General features: G+C 37.0%; 1 protein-coding gene across 5 annotated transcripts in view; it reads left to right on the top strand.

The window, feature by feature from the left end:
- FLRT2 (fibronectin leucine rich transmembrane protein 2) overlaps positions 1-6,926 on the top strand; it is a 61,103-nt gene extending 54,177 nt beyond the window's left edge. For all 5 annotated transcript variants that reach the window (XM_065635692.1, XM_065635694.1, XM_065635690.1 and 2 more), the window contains one exon: positions 2,185-6,926. In XM_065635692.1, coding sequence (XP_065491764.1) covers positions 2,618-4,606 — 1,989 coding nt within the window. In that variant the 5' untranslated portion in view covers positions 2,185-2,617 and the 3' untranslated portion in view covers positions 4,607-6,926. The remainder of the gene's footprint in view (positions 1-2,184) is intronic.
- Positions 6,927-17,345: the final 10,419 nt, after the last annotated feature.

Genomic DNA, 17,345 nt, shown 5'->3' with positions numbered 1-17,345 from the left:
TCTTTTATTCAGATGTCACATTTACCTAGGTGAGAGATACTCTGGGCATAGTCCTAGAATAAGGTGAATACATAAATCAATTTTAATGTGACACTCCCTCCTTAGGACATTCCCAGCAAATGACGAGCTGCAGCTGCCTGTGGCTGCACGTCCTCAGCTGGGCTTTCTATCATACCCAGGAGTCAAATAAAACCTAATCAGCAACTGGAATTACAATCAAAAGAGCTCAGAGCAGGGTATTGGCCCTTTTAGGAGGTATAGACTGTCTCTCTCCGGTAATAGAAAGGGAGTGAGAGAACCACTATTATCCTGTGTCATCCCAAGCATCTCACAGGAGGCTCTGCATGTCTTTTCTTATTTTAAGAAGACAGTGTCATGACGGATCAGAGCGGTATGATCTAGATGGGAGCCAGGCCATATTAAAGGCGGATAAACTGTCACACTTAGCCTCATGTTTGAATATAATCCTGTTAGAGTTTCTCTACAGTATCACGTCATCTTACATAATTGAAAATAAACCACTCTTGACTGAAATATGCGTGCAAGAGAGAAAACCTTGAACAGTGGAGAAGCTAATCTTACTGTTTCTGGAAAAGGACAACACACAATATAGGCTGCATTACAGTATAAGTACCTTTACCATTTGAATTCATAATGATAAGCTACAGGACTTTTCAGGGTCCCACTTTTTATCTCCAGGTGTTCTAGCCTTGAGGTTGATACCTGATGGTGCTCCAATAAGTATAGTAATCTAGAAGTGCAAGGTTGCAGGGTTATAACAGTTTGACTCCTAAAAAGACTTTCTACACTCTCAGTCAATGGGGTTCCCAAAACCGGCATTTATTATAAGCTACACAGCTGTAGCAGAAGAACAAGTTTTCATGTACTCCTGAATTGCATTTATTTCTGAATTATCGGGATGGTGCTTAAACTTCTTAAATAAAGGAATAAAGACTTTTAAATATTATTTCTGTTCACTGAAATTTTGTTTTCCTGAAATCCCAGCCAACAAGTTTTGTTCTGTGTCAACCAAATCTGGAAAACATGCCTGGCACTTGTCAAGGTTTATATCCTCCATTCGGTTCTAATATGTAAAATGCAGCATTTTTTTTCAGTCATTGAAATCAACATATAACAAGACATGATAACATCATACAACACAGGATCTTTCATTGCATGCTTTAGAGACTTGAATAGTTTACTTATAGATCTGAATAATAAATAGTGTCTGGGAAGGTAAAGGTTTAAAAGTACACTTAAAAGCTGAAAATAAAGATTAGTGAACTCGTCTATACTAAAGCTAACAAATTTGTCTATGTAGCCATTCACAGACAACTGTGTAGCAGAATCAAAAGAAATATCTAACCTTTATGGTTTCAAGAGTGCTCTCCTGCAAAACTGCTGCAGTTTGAGCTGATATCCTAAAGCAATAACTTAGCAGATGTGAGCCTGTTTCATTTAGCAAAAAGCTAATTCTGAAGTCTGTTGACAGCATGGTTCACATCAGAAACAATATCAAGATGATAGTTTTAGCAAATATATGCCTTACAGCGAGGTGTTTTGTATTTGTGGATTACCGTACTTATTTAGAAGACTCTCCTCATAAGTAGCTAATTCACTGTAGTGAGGTGCAATAATCTGGCAGTGTGCATTACGCTGGAGAACATACATAATGGCATTACAGAAATAGAAGCAGAACATTCCAGAGTCTGGGAGGAAATGAAAAAAACATAGAGTGTGATTAAATAATACGGCCCAGAGTCTACTCTGTCAGGCATCAGTGAACAGCATTTATTAAAGTCAGTGGTTCTGCAAAAGACAAAAAAATGCCTGAGCAAAAATTTCCAGTTAAATGGTTTAGTTTTAGGTTCATAAAATGTTTTAGTTTTAGGATTTGAAACAGACTATGAGAGGACAAAGAATGGAAGTACAATACACAAACACGAGTGATAGATCCAGCCTTCACTTAAGTTGCTGAAAGTCCTTCAATCACTACAATGACTTCGCATCAAATCTTTTTCGAGACTATTTAACAGTAATATTAAGCAACGTTTAATATTAATGCCTTTTTTTTTTTTTTCCAGATAGCCATAAAGAGCACAGCCTTAGAATAGTGTTCCAATGGGCTTGATCTTCACTGTTAGACATTTCATGCTATTCAGCCTTTTCTTTTTTCTTTTACAGGCAGGCCAGATACGGCAGATAGCTGATATGAGGACATTGCTGACTTCAGAAAGCTGAGTGTAACACCAACGGACTTCAGTGAAAGGAAATATTATCCCTCCAAGCAACTCATATACAGACAACTCTTGGTAGCTTTAAATTAACCTGTTGCTCACCTGCAAAGACACGGCTATTGTTTCTTTTAGCACACATGGAAGAAGGCAACAAACTTTGTAACCCTGGCTAATAAGACTGTGGCTTTCTTATCAAAAGTAGGAAGTAGGCCAATTATAAAAGGATTATTTTATACTTAGCCTCCAGGACTTTAACTCCAGCCTGAACACTGGACATAAATAGAAGCCAATTTTATGATGTGAGATTTTGCTACCCGTGCTTTATTATTGTTATCCATTCTTTAACACTTTGGTACTTTATTTCTTTAAATTAGATTAAAATGGGTTCGTGGACTAGAATGTGGCCCACAGATTGGGCTGTTCTCATGAAATCATGGCTTATCTTTTCCCTGGGGCTGTACATGCAGGTCTCCAAATCTTGGGCCTGCCCAAAAGTGTGCCGCTGTGACCGAAACTTTGTCTACTGTAATGAGCGAAGCTTGACCTCAGTGCCTCTTGGGATACCGGAGGGTGTAACCGTCCTCTACCTCCATAATAACCAAATTAATAATGCTGGATTTCCTGCAGAGTTGCACAATGTCCAGTCCGTGCACACAGTCTACCTGTATGGCAACCAATTAGATGAATTCCCCATGAACCTGCCCAAGAATGTCAGGGTTCTCCACCTGCAGGAAAACAACATTCAGACCATTTCTCGGGCTGCCCTTGCTCAGCTTTTGAAGCTGGAAGAGCTGCACCTGGATGACAACTCTATCTCCACTGTTGGTGTTGAGGATGGGGCATTCCGAGAAGCCATCAGCCTCAAGCTTCTGTTCTTGTCGAAGAATCATTTAAGCAGCGTACCAGTAGGCCTTCCAGTGGACTTACAAGAACTTCGAGTAGATGAAAACCGAATTGCTGTCATTTCAGACCTGGCCTTCCAGAATCTTACAAGTCTGGAGCGTCTGATTTTGGATGGCAATCTCCTTACTAATAAAGGCATAGCTGAAGGCACCTTCAGCCACCTTTCCAAGCTCAAGGAATTCTCAATAGTGCGGAATTCACTGACCTACCCACCTCCTGATCTTCCAGGTACACACCTGCTAAGGCTCTACTTGCAGGACAACCAGATAACCCATATACCACTTACAGCCTTTTCAAACCTCCACAAGCTGGAACGGCTTGATATTTCCAACAATCAACTTCGGATGTTGGTAAAGGGGGTATTTGATAATCTCCACAACCTGAGGCAACTCACTGTAAGAAATAATCCCTGGTTGTGTGACTGTAGTATTAAGTGGGTCACTGAATGGCTCAAATTTATTCCCGCTTCCATCAATGTACGGGGTTTTATGTGCCAGGGACCAGAGCAGGTCCGAGGTATGGCAGTCAGGGAGCTCAATATGAATATGTTGTCATGCCCTACCACCACCCCTGGCCTGCCAATTATCATCACCCCAGTCCCAGCCACAGCCATGCCAACTACATTAGCTCCCACCTCATCAGTTCCTCCCCCAAGTAGCAAGTATAATCCTCTCACTCCCACCATAGCCACACTCCCCACTGTGCCTGACAGGGAGGACACAGAAAGGGTGACACCTCCTATATCCGAACGGATTCAACTATCCATCCGTTTTGTGAATGACACTTGCATCCAAGTTAACTGGATGTCTCTTTTTACCGCGATGGCATATAAACTCACATGGGTTAAAATGGGCCATAGTCTGGTAGGAGGAATTGTTCAGGAACGAATAGTTAGTGGTGAGAAGCAACACTTAAGCTTGGTAAATCTGGAGCCCAAATCCACCTATCGGATTTGTTTGGTTCCACTGGATACTTATAACAATTACCGAACTGGAGAAGACACTGTCTGTTCAGAAGCCACAACCAAGGCTTCCTTTCTGAGCGATGGCAGCAACATCCCCTCCAGCCATGAGCAGACAACTTCTCAGAACCTGGGCTCCCCATTTCTGCTGGCAGGGTTGATTGGGGGTGCAGTGATATTTGTCCTTGTGGTCCTGCTCAGCATTTTTTGCTGGCATATGCACAAAAAAGGGCGTTACACCTCCCAGAAGTGGAAATATAACCGGGGCCGTCGGAAAGATGACTACTGCGAGGCAGGGACCAAGAAGGACAACTCCATCCTGGAGATGACGGAAACCAGCTTCCAGATTGTCTCCTTAAATAATGATCAGCTCCTTAAAGGAGATTTCAGACTGCAGCCCATTTATACCCCAAATGGGGGCATTAACTACACAGACTGCCACATCCCCAACAACATGCGATACTGCAACAGCAATGTCTCAGACCTGGAGCACTGTCATACGTGATAGTGAGGGGAAATGGGGGTGCCTAGGACAAAGAAAAAAAACTCTGCAAAAAGTAACCCCCTCAACAACAATGAAAAAATTACATTTGATAAATGTTACCCAGATGCATTTATGCATTTGAATACTCTGTAATTTATACGGTGTACTATATAATGGGATTTAAAAAAAGTGCTATCTTTTCTATTTCAAGTTAATTGCAAATGGTTTTGTAACTCTTTGCTTTTTAAATCTTTAAAAAATATTGCTGAGTACTGTACAAGGTTGTACAATAAGAACACAATATCATGGCAAAGGAAAGAATGACTCATTCTTCAAACATTAACCACTTTGCTGTCGAAGCTGTTTGAGGGATGTTAAGTTTCTGGGTGTCCTGTAGTACAGGAAAATAAGTGCATATTAAAACAGGGTTGCTAGGAATGGGCAAAAGCAATTCAGATAAAATAGGTACAACCTTGAACCCAGAAGCTGCTGTTGAGCTTCAAATAACTGGAAATATTTCCATTCCCCATTCTGCATTTCCTACCTCCAGCTGAAAGCTGGAGTTTTGAGTGCTACCAAAAAGGCTACTTTCTTGTTTGATTAGCTTCCTCCCAGTATACCTGGAATAAGAAAGGTTGACAGCGTGCAGTATCAAACCTTGATACCTGTTTGCAAAAGTACTCTGAAAATGTCCCCCAATACTATATATTTTTATGATAGAAACTGGTTCTACTTTTCATTATGATTAAGAAGCTTTAGGCATTCTCTGACTCTTCTCAGTGGGAGATGAAGGTTATCAGTATGTAACAGATAGCTGTCATTAAGTTGCACCTCTCTTTAATAGAGCAGCATTTGTTGACACAGCATGTTCAGGTAAAGCCTAAATGAGGGAAGTTCTGAGTGCTCCCAGCTCTGCAGTATTCATGTAGAATTTGGAATATAAAATAGTAAATTGCTGAAAACCTGATGCAAAATATGATGCCAACGGACAGGTCGCTATTAACTTACATGGTTCAAGCCCTGTTTTATTTAGAGGTCTGAGTTATGATCAGTATGGAGAAGTAGGAGCAAGAAGGCAAATAAACAGAGAAAACAAATAAGAAAGATCTTTTAAAAATATTTATTATGGGAAAGGCCTCAAGTTCTACTATGAGCTAAAATAAGTTCAGCAGGGAGAATTGTGTATAAATCCTGTTTGTTTGTTTGTTTGTTTTTTGTTTGTTGTTGGGTTTTTGTTTGTTTGTTTGGGTTTCTTTGTTTGGTTTTGTTTTTTTCATTCAAGTATACAAAGATGAACATTAACTGAACATTTGATTAGCCAAGGAATTTTGAAAACACAAGTATACACTGTCCCTCTAAATTACCCTTCCTTTATCTTCAGCTTTTGGAAGTTTTGCACAATGATCTGTGCTTTATAAGCAGTGGGTGGTCTTAGAATTTGCTTTTTTACTTCCTTGAATTCATTGGCTGGAATACGTTCTGAGTCCTTGAGGTTTACATGCAAGACATGAAGCATCATGCTTGTATTAAAACCGTGATGCTGCTCTCAAAATCATATAATGTTCCAGCGACTCCATTGACTTTGTGACTGCCAAGAATTCTGGATTTATTGCCAGCTCAATGGTGGATTCTAATTCTTCATTTCTTTCAGTGTTTTGGGCTTTTTTGTGGTTTTTGTTTGTTTGTTTATTTGTTGTTTGTTTTGGTTTGTTTTGCTTTTTTTGTTTGTTTTGGTTTTTTTGGTTTTTTTGGTTTTTTGTTTTTTAAATGAATCTCACTTTCTTCTGAGCTTGGGAATGAGCAAAAGTTCACCATAAAGAAAGAAAAAAAAAAAAAAAAGAGGCAAAACTTTCCTGAGGGAGAAGGGAACCAAAGAGAAAACTTTTTACAGTGACCAACTAGAGATAAGGAGAAGTTGTTAGAAGTGGATTGGAAGCAAAGACTGAAGCACTTTCACTGTGGAATGCTTAGACTTTTCACTTCATCAGACTGCTTATGTTGGGAGAGAAGGTTTTAATCCTTTCCTTTGCTCATTTCACTCAACCAATTCTTGAAACCCAGCAGCCTGTGAGTGTGCAGTTTCTCAAATCCAAATCGCATGATAACACTTATTTTCTACAATGGCAAAATGAATCCAGTTATGATTGATGGCAAAGTACAATCATTGTGTAAGGAACCGCATCCTTCCCCCAACACCTTTTATTATGACGTTTTGGAATTACACTCTATATTCTGTATATTTGCTATTTTCTCCAGCTATAACAGGTATTTTAGGCAACCTGTGTGGCTATTGTAATAGTAAAGTCACTGAAATTTTGCTGAATAAAAGACTGCCATATGATTTCAAATGGTGTAGTTCTAGGTAGAAACATCTATGCAAAGTGTTTTTTTCTGTGACCTATTTACTGAAGATTCTAATGAGAAGGATGGTTCTTTTGTTTTGTTTGTTAAATATGTCTTAGCTGCCAAAGCCCACAAGACAAGCAGCAAATAGTTGTGCTTCTGCACGCTTCCATTGCATGCTGGAGTTTGTTTGAAATTAAGTAGAGCCAGAGGTTCCCATTGGGTGTGGATGTAGTATTTAATTTCAGTGAAATAACTAGGTGTAAGTTTGATTTCAAGAGGTATCCTTTGAAAGTACGTGCTTACTAGAATTTCAAACTTCAATGACCGATCCTGGAGGAATCTTTGTCCTCTTTGATGAACATCTTCTGTTCTAGGCCTCAGGATATCATAGTTTCAAGATGAGCTAGGCGCCTTATTTGTAGCAAATGACTTATTCAGGGAGTTCAGCCTTACCGCAGGTGAATGATCCACAAGCCTGAACTGATGAAAGCAAATATTGTTACTGTCCTAATAGGGTGAAAACAGAAGGCATTCACAAACTGTTAATTTTGATCTCAGATGATGAAATGTATATATATCTGTGGACTATTACTTGCTTACCTAGATCAAAAATCAGAATGATGTTAAAGATAGCATAGCTTATGCTTCTTTTCAATATGAAGAAGAATATATATATTGGTATGAGATACTGTCAAAGTTTATTTTCTATAAATACGCTTCTGAAAAAAAAATAGCAAGCCACTTATATCAAAATTTGTTGATAGAACTGGGAGTATTATTTAAACAAATTCACAGTTATAGTCAACTAAAAGGTCATATGTTTCATTTGAAAGATGTTTCCCCCAGTTCTAATTGTTATCCAGCTGCAAAAGACTTAATGTATTTCAGCCTGCGAGAGAGTTTGGGATGTTTCAAAATGTCAGTCATATGAACAGCTGAGGCTTCATTTTGGGTCACATCTCAGTAAGTACACAATGGGCAATTTTCACTAGATAAAATATTTGGAAGAAATTAGTGTTAAAAATGGACAATGATCTTTTGGCAATGCAAAATTTAAGATTGCTAGCTTTTTCCTTGGGCTTCATAAAAATGGAGTCATTCTTCCTTAGTGCAAATGTCTGACCAGAGATACTGACTAAAGGCTACAGAGCAGAAATCCCAAATGTGTGCACGTATAACTCATCCAAAATCTTCACTTCCAGGTCCTGATTTGAATACATTCATTGACCTCGGGGCAAATAAGTGTTTTACAGACAAAATCTCATCCATTTTCCATTGTATACTGCTAATAGCTGGCATAAATGTACGGAAAAGATTGGTGAGCAGAATAAAGTAAGAGTTTTAAGTGAAATTGTGTTAAAGCAGTATCACAACACTGCTGTGTCCAGTGCTTGGGTTCATTCTGAAGACTTATTTATTTACAAACAAGTCCTCATTTTCACAGACTGTCATTATAACAAGTGTTCCTTGCAGCTTGCTGGCAGAAGCAGACACCTGATGAATGCATGGACTTCATGTTAACAGGTTCTTATTAGTGACTTTAGTGCTGAATTTCTTCATAAGAATATTTAGGCTTTGGGTCACTTTGGACTGAAAAGATATTAGCAGTTTTCCCTGTAAACCAATAAATTACTATGATGAATGTCACATAAAACAAAAAAATGAAAGAGCTTATTCTATTTGCTGTTAGAGTACTTCTACTATATTTTTCTCTCAATCGTTTTCTCTTTTCATGAGAGAAAATTTCTCCCTATGAAAAAATGTATCCATTTTAATTTTGCAAGGAAAATAACTTTATGCATATTGTATTGTTATGGTTTTAAGGATCCACACAAGGCACTTTATTAATGACATTGAAGTGAAAGTTCAGTCTCAGCCTTTGACAGTGAAGTGGTTAATTCCCATTGAATTCTCCATTTATAGAACTTCTTTACATTGTTATAACATGGAGATATTAAAGTTTTTTTTTCTTTAGAACATGAGAATAATGGTTTTACTCATGACTTACCTTTCCAGCTCAGTGGAAAAACAAAACAGAAATGAGTGCCAAACCCGAAAGTTCCTGTCTCTGAGCCTCATCAAATCCTGCCTGATGCTCTCTTCTAAACACAGAGATAATCGTAAACTGGTGATCACTCCTTCCCTGAACTCTACTGAACAGGGAATTTTGTATCCCAGATGCTACTACAGGCAATTTTGAAGCATTTGGCATTAAACTTTTGTACAGCATAGAATGTCTTGCTTTTTAAAAGGACACTGGCTAGTAGTCCCTCTGGAAAACTAGTACAAAAGAGATTTGGCAAGCTTTTATCTTACTGGGGCTCTGTGGAAATGTGCCTCATGAGAGCTGGATTCTGATCCTCTCAGAAACAGATAAGATACTAAACTATTATCATCACTTGGTCCCAAGTATCTGAAGATGATGTTTCATAAAATTGATTTTAACTGAGACATGCACACTTGATTCTGTTTTGTGTTTGGTATGCTTTCTATCTTTAACATGGAAAAATAGATGGTTTGAAGTCTGCATTATCTGTTTTCTGCAATCTGCCATGTTGCACGCATTGTTAACTTCCAAACCTCACTATACACTATATATTATCTTGTTGACATATTCAGTAAAGAGTTATTTAAAAAAATACAAGAATCCTACTGTATTTATGTGAGCAAATTAATTAAAATAAGGATGTGAATATCTGAAAGGGAAGACAGAAAAACAAAAAAATATCAATCTTTATGTACTTTCATTCCTGGAAATATTTTCAAATGTTCTACCACACATCCACCCTCTCTTCAGATTCCAAAAGACAAATATTTTAATCTTCTGTCTCTGAAAAACATTTGTTACCTCAATTTCTCAGAATTAATCTTACATGTATAAGATTATCTCATTCTGATATGCATATAGGAAAGCACTGTAAAAAAAGAACAGATTGTATTTCAGTTTTTGCCATTAATAGGTGCACGTAAGCAACTGCACACATCTATGACAAATATATATATGTGGAAGCTGTGACCCATTATATGCATAGCCATTTGATAAATGCATTTGACATTAATCCTTGACAGTCTTAAACCCACCTTTTACCTATTATTATCTATTTAATCTGTTTCCTTGAAATGAAATGTGATTTTTTTTCCAATTCTCCCTTCAAAATTGTTCTTGAATCTTCAGAATGCACAATATTCAGACATAGACCTGAATAAATTTTTGTATCTCTTATACCTAACATATATGGTAATATATACAGTATATATAAAGATATGCTTTAGCTACTTAGACATGAAAATTACTCCTGGTTACGTATACAAGAACTAATTTTTTTGGTTTGCAAGAACCTGAAATATGGAATGTTACAAGCTTTATCACTTCAGAGCTTAGAAATGTAGTATTGCTGAATGTCACAATTGCTCTATAAATTATCTTACTCTCTGCCTTAATTCCGAATATCAAGTAAAACTACCAAGAGCTGCTGTGAAACACACCCATATCTAGGCACCCCCTTAATGCTTCCCTGACCTTGATGTTTCTTCTGAGACATATGTGACCCTGGTAAGTAGACTTTATTGCCTTACCACAGGAAGGTGGACCACAGAGGTAAAATAAATGATAAACAATTACAATCATTTATGTATTTCTGGCAAAAATAATAGCATCATCATTTTCTATTGATGATTTTCTCTCTCTCTCAAAAAAAAGAGAGTTGACAAACACTGACTGCTTCATCAGATAATCTTTTAATAGCCCAAAATTATTTATCTTAGTAAAGATCAATCTTTTTTATTTTTATAGTTTTAAGCTCAGTTTTTGTGGAGGTGTTCACACACATGCGTGTGTGTATATATATTCCTGTAGTTGTATATAGAGGGTTTAGCTACAAAGAACTCCCAAAGCAAGTGCACAGAGGAGTATTTTTCATTATTGTTTAGTCAAGATTTTTCAATATTTCACTTCAAAAAGAGTTCTTGTATCTGAGTTATCGTTCCACATGGAAAAACTACATTCAGTCATTAAGTATGAGATAAATATTTAGTTCTACTTGAAGTGCTACTCTCGGTGAAGGTTCGAACTAAAAATCACTAAAATACTATTACACAGGTAGAGACAGGTGAATTTTTTTTAAGAACAATTTGCATTCCTAAAACAAATTAGTACACTCTTATGGTGAAATCCTGGCCCACTGATTTAAAGTATAAATCAGAATATTTGTAGGAATAATATATATATCTCAGAAGGATTATTACAACCATCCAGTATGACACATTGTATAATATGTCACTACATATCCCTAAATGAAATACAACAATAGAGTAAGGCAGTAGACTTATGTATCTCTTTTGAAAAGCTAGGGGAGCAGTGAAATACACTTTACAGAAAATGAAGAGAGAAAGAAATGTGTACTGGGCAACATTGTCCAATGTAAAGCCACACAAGATATGGATATTTAAAGCCACAAACAGGCTGCTGAGCATAGCAAAAATGTTCTTTTACACATAAACACAAACATTTTCTGCTTACAACTCCATTATGGCTAACATATGTGACTGCAAAAATGCATGTATGAATATTAAGGGCTTATAGTCTAGTTACACTTTGATTGGGACAAATCTTGACCCTGTGCACTCTGTCTATTATTTACTTTCCTCCGTATAGAAAGGATTCATATATAGAAGGAAGTGACAAGACCAAAAGTCATGCTGATTACACTATCCTGTATTTTTAAGTATAGAACACCTTGAAGAATGACAACAATGTATAAACTATTAAGGAAAATCCAACTCAAATGCACGTGTGTTTACAACTTTAACATGCTCTGAGCAAAATCGAGGTGTCTCCTTGGTGAATTCTAGTTAGAGTGCTAAGCTGAACATGAGTATTCTGGAAGAGCACAATTGCCAGAAAGATTCTGCTAAAATGGTGTATTTCTTGAGTGAAATCAGTATTTCCACTCCTATAGACTTTGAGCAGGTGATCACACAGATAAATAAAACTTTGTGATGAGGGCTGGAACAATGTGTCTAAAGATGGAATGCTGTGATTTTCATACATTGAAACTGCCTGCTTGTGGTGAATAAAAGGCAGATTTTGTTCTGTGAAGATGAACTATAGTAATAATGATGGACAGGTTATAGAGATACTCCTTTTTACTGACATTTTATGGGCACAACAAAGGACACATACGTATGCTCTATACACATATATTTGTGACAAAATTTTAAAATCCCTTTACAGTCCTCAGACTCTTAAGATGAGATCCACTTCTAATACATGTGCAATATTCCAGAACTTTTAAATCCTCAGAAATTAGTGCAACCCCTTTCAATTAATAGAATCAAGAAAATGTGATAAAATGAATAATTAAAGAAAGTGCACAGCACTTTCTCAGAGATTCAGCTGTGGTAAAAAAAAAAAGGAAGGAAAGACGGAAGGAAAGAAACTACTGTTAAACTAGAATAGTTTTGTATTTCTATTTAGATGATAAGTCCTTCCAAATTTCTAACACACTCACTTGAATGTTAAACTTTGGTTTGACTTTATAGTCAAACGATTTAAATCCTGACCTTATATACCTTCACAAAATGGTTTGTGAATTCAGAATTCAGGAAGCAATACGTAATTCATTGCTTTCTGAGTTACAATGAGTATATTAAGATTTTTTCCCCATTAAAGAAACATGTTAAGAAAATTTGAGAGTTGCTATGATGTCAAGTACTGCAGTCTATGTTAATGCGAATAATTTCATTTATTCAAGCAGGTCATTAGCATGTCTTTGTGAGGACTGCAGAAGCAAGGCATGCACATTAACTCTATGCCCTTTTCAAGAAAACAGAAGCTGGCAGATGCAGAGCTGGATCATTTTTTGAGGAATGCAGCAAATTGCCGGTGCCATTTCACTTGCATCTGACTGCCGACTTGAAATATCAAAAGCCCAGTTTTCTTCTGTTGTTCATACACATCTTAAGCATCCCGACTCTTTAATTAAAAGGCATAAACAATTACATGTCAAATTAAAGGTCTGGGAGCAGGAGCTGTGGGGCTCGGGACACTGGCCGAGTGTGTGGACACGTAGTAGCCCACAAGCCAAGTCCTCTGCGCTCCATACACAGCTCAGATCACCTCTGTTGCCTGTTTCTGAGATAACTCTGGTATAAAAAGAAGATTGTCTCCTCCTGCAAACTTATCCATCCCTTCCTGAGGTCATAAATTGTAATAATTATTGTTTCTCCCAAGGTGAGAACAAAAGGGTGAGGGACATGTCTCCACTCATTTCTCCAAAAAAAGGCAAGTACTGCAAATACACTGTTTCATTGTGTTAACCAGGCTCCCTGACTTGTAGTATCCCTATCTGCTCTCCTTCTGCCAAATACGTTAACTCTAGTTAAAATGACTCCTGTCAATGCTTATACTGTATTTCTGAAGATTCAGAACCTCTGTTTTACTGTAATTTTTAGTTGTTGCTTTACATACACTGTTTTTGATAGGATTCCTGCCTTACTCATTGCTAAAGATGGAAATGAAGCAGGGCAGGGTGTTTCATGCAGAGTTGTGAACTTGATATTACCCCCTTTTAAATATCTGCTTTTGCAATTTAAAATATATTTTACTATGGGTTTTCAGGGTTTGTTTTTAACCCATAATATTGCATGCATATTGCTGAATATATCTTTCATATTCAGAAATACAAAAGTATACAGAGTGAGCATTATCCTGGAATTTGTTAGTAAACTTCATTGCTTTCCAGCTAGAGATCATCCCTGCTAGTAAATGAAATTATAAGTTATGAAGTTCCTTCTAGGTTTTGAAGTTTCTGTAACAGTCTATTCTGAACTTCAAAGCTAGTGTAATATTTGGGGCAGGGGTGGAAAAAGTAATAGCGATTTGAAAGATAGAGATCATGTGAGTACAAAATAGACATTAAATTAATATGAGCCAAAACATAAAAATTCTGTTCAGATCTCAGGCATATAGATATAATTGAGGTAAATATAAAGGTACAAAAGTTCCTTATCTGAGCAAAGTTCCCTATTTGTGGGACTTAATTAGGTTTGCTGCTTATTTTAAGTGCCTGAATTAATAGACAATAATTTTTTTTTCCTGGGTTATGAAGAAAAATTTTTTACATGTATTTTCCAACTATTTTTTTTTAATTTTAATAACTCCAATTTCTTTTTCCATTTTCCCCCAAAGACACCAGTGTCTGCTAAGTTGCAGTGAATTTGGAAAGCTACATGCTTTTCAGTTAAAAAAAACAACAACAACAAAAACCCACCAAAATTTCAGAGCAGACCTTCCTCTGCCTTGTTATAGAAGATAAATCGTTTAGAGAGAAATTTCTGCAAGCTCCAATAATGCAGCAAACAAAGTTTGATCAAGAGGAGACAAGATTTATCTGTGTTTTAAAGGCTGATCTTAATTTGAAATTCCAGAGAAATGCACTGTCAGATGAACGCCTTCACTGCATTGATTCTAAGAGGTGACATGTACTCATTTGGATTTAGCTTTTGACAGCTGATGAAGAATGAGAGGGAAATAACCATAGCAAATAGAAAAGTTATGAGAAAAACACTAACAGCATTACTGTGTCGAGTACAGAGTATTATATGCCTGAAATAACATGAGTTTCCTTCTGTTAGAATTTACTGCTTGTGGTAAAATACAGTCGTATTTTCTAACGAACATTATGGCCTTCAAAATTCTATTTACATTATATTTCTCATAACTATTTAAAAATTGTGTTTCAGAAACTATTCACTTCTGAAAGGTCTTTTAGCCATGCTAAATATGGGTCCTCTATTTTATAACTGCTTCCAGCCCTGACAGGACTTTGGTAATGCTGTCTTGGATTTGCTCACTTTTTTTTTTTTCCTTTTGTTCTTCCTACTTGACTACCCAGGCTGGAACAAATCACATGGAATATATGTCATGTTTTTTCATGTCCAGGTTTTTCTCAGGGCAGCCACGTGAGAGGGAAGAGACAAAACAGGACAGGTCCTTTCAGTCCTCTGATGGTGAGCCAAGAGCAGTTTGCCAGGCAGCTCCACCTGAACAACTAACACAGAACCCTCAGCAGGTGCTGTGAAGGGGGAGAATTATACAAGAGCATGATGGACCACAACCATGTCTGTCGACTTTCCTCAGTGTCACACCACCTGCCACATGTGTCTCCAATATTCAATCTGACACATGTTTATCAGCAGATGGAACCCTGCTGCAGGAGCTGTAGTGAGTTTCTGAGCCATTTGGGCAACACGAATGGTGCAGGGGAGACTTAAACCTGGCTTGTGAGTTTAGCTCCACGTTCTCCAGTTTCTATTCACTGAATACACACATTACATTCTTCAAAAAATGTTAGGACCATAAATTAAACTGACAAAAGCCAAAGATTTTGGAACTTAAGCAGAAATCAAAGTTAATCTAAAGGCTCCAGCTTCTACTTAAAATGTAATAATTTATATTAATATTTTTAAAGGAGATCCACATCCTTTAAGAGTAATTGAATGGATCTTTTTTTCAATAAATGTATTAAGAAGCAGCTCATTGCATGGGAGTTTAAAAGGGCTAAAAGTGTCTGTGGATCCCATTACAGACTTCTTCAGAGGCAATTATTCCAACAGCTCCAGCAAGTTCTAGACTGAATCCTGAAGCATATCTTCAGCCAGAAACATGCTAAATCCACTGTCAGACTAGAATAATTTGTGGAGGGCTGTCTAGTTCAGTTGTGGTTTCTTCTACAAGTCCACATGTAAAGTTCTAACCTTTAGTGTCACCTAGTGCACAGAAAACAGAAATTCTGATACCAAAATTCTAGTGATCCTGTGTCTGCATGCCTGCTGATTCTTGCTTATAATGTGACAAATGATACATCCTTTATTGACCTACTTGGTATAAGCACTATGTAAAAGCTATGCACTTTTATTATTTCCCTATATGCAGCTATATGACCTCTGCTGAAAAACAGCAGAAGAGGCATCTTAGTAGGAGATAAGAATCTGGTTTATCATTTTAACAAAGAGTTTTCTGTAACCTAAGATATGGACTCCACAGGATTTCAGTGAAGATACACAAAGTACAATGGAATTAGATCATCATAATATCCAAACTTTTGCTTGAAAAAACTTTGAGTAAAAAGGAAACTATGATGTTGACATTGTTGATGTCTTCTTCACTTTAGGATCTTCTGGGGCCATTTTGCTAATGGGGTCATTTACTAATACTCTTTTATACCTTGCTTTTTCTTTATTGGTCTGCTAGTCCACATTATGTCAAAATATGCTACATATGGTGCACTTGTGATACTCCTAAAACCAGTTTTGTCCAGGTCTGCATTTCTTTGACTAGCTGTTCATAGCCATAGGCTTTCCAGTGCCAGCGTGTGCTCCATCCCATGCCCGTATCCTTGTGTACTGCATCCTCTGCCTTCTCAAGGGCTCCACTGTCATACCAGGCCCATATTTCTCTGCCTTGCTTCATTACATTAGTCACAAATAACTCATTCTATACAAAACAACTACTTATTACAACTGTGTATAAAACTATGGTTATATCATATGAAGTCAAGCCATATTAAAACCAATTAAGCGTGTCATCTGATTATGAGAGAATAATATTGTTACAGCTAAACCAGGTGAAAGCAGATCAAGACAAGGTCAGACAAAGTAAACCTGACAAACCATAGAATTGATGCCTCATAAACTCAAAACAAATCCTGTGGTCTGTGGCTAGCAATGGAAATACTGTATTACTGAGCTACAGGCTAGGACAGATTGTGTTTAAAATACTGTACTAAAGGCCCTGTACATCCTCTCTAGCCTAGTTTAGATGCTAGTATCTGGAAAGAATCTATTTAAAAATAAAAACCATGATCTTAGTTGTAGGAGTACCTATAAAGCAGACTAAAGTGTTTAAAGATATAACTAAAAATGTGGTTTAAAAAAAATGGGGTTTTAGTTTTCTACTACTTCCTCTCTACAATTTAAGTTTTATGATTTACTCTAAATAAAGCCTTCTGAAAGAGAATGTACTGTGAAAACCTGTGCCAAAGTAGGTAATAGTTTCCACAGTGATTCAGCAACCTTAATTTAGATAGGGAAATTCTGTTTTCGAGAAATTTTTACAAGCTGTCAATTCCACTTTAGAAGACACTATCCTTCTCGGTGTAGTGGTTGGCTTCACTAATGAGATCACATTTCTCATAATACCTTGCTAAAGCCTTATTCTCATGCTCTAGCTTATTTATTTTTCTGAACAGATTCTGAATTTTTAACTCTACCAACATTTAAAATAATGGTTTAATTAAGGCTTGTATTGAGATATTGTCCTCTAAGTGAAAAAATTAGCGAATCATTGCTTATTCTTCAGCACGTAGATATCCCAGATGACTCTATACTTCTCTAAGAAACATAGTTTCATGTG

This window comes from Caloenas nicobarica, chromosome 5 (assembly GCF_036013445.1).
Source record: "Caloenas nicobarica isolate bCalNic1 chromosome 5, bCalNic1.hap1, whole genome shotgun sequence".
In the NCBI taxonomy this organism is placed as follows: domain Eukaryota; kingdom Metazoa; phylum Chordata; class Aves; order Columbiformes; family Columbidae; genus Caloenas; species Caloenas nicobarica.
This window is presented reverse-complemented; position numbering and strand designations above follow the sequence as displayed.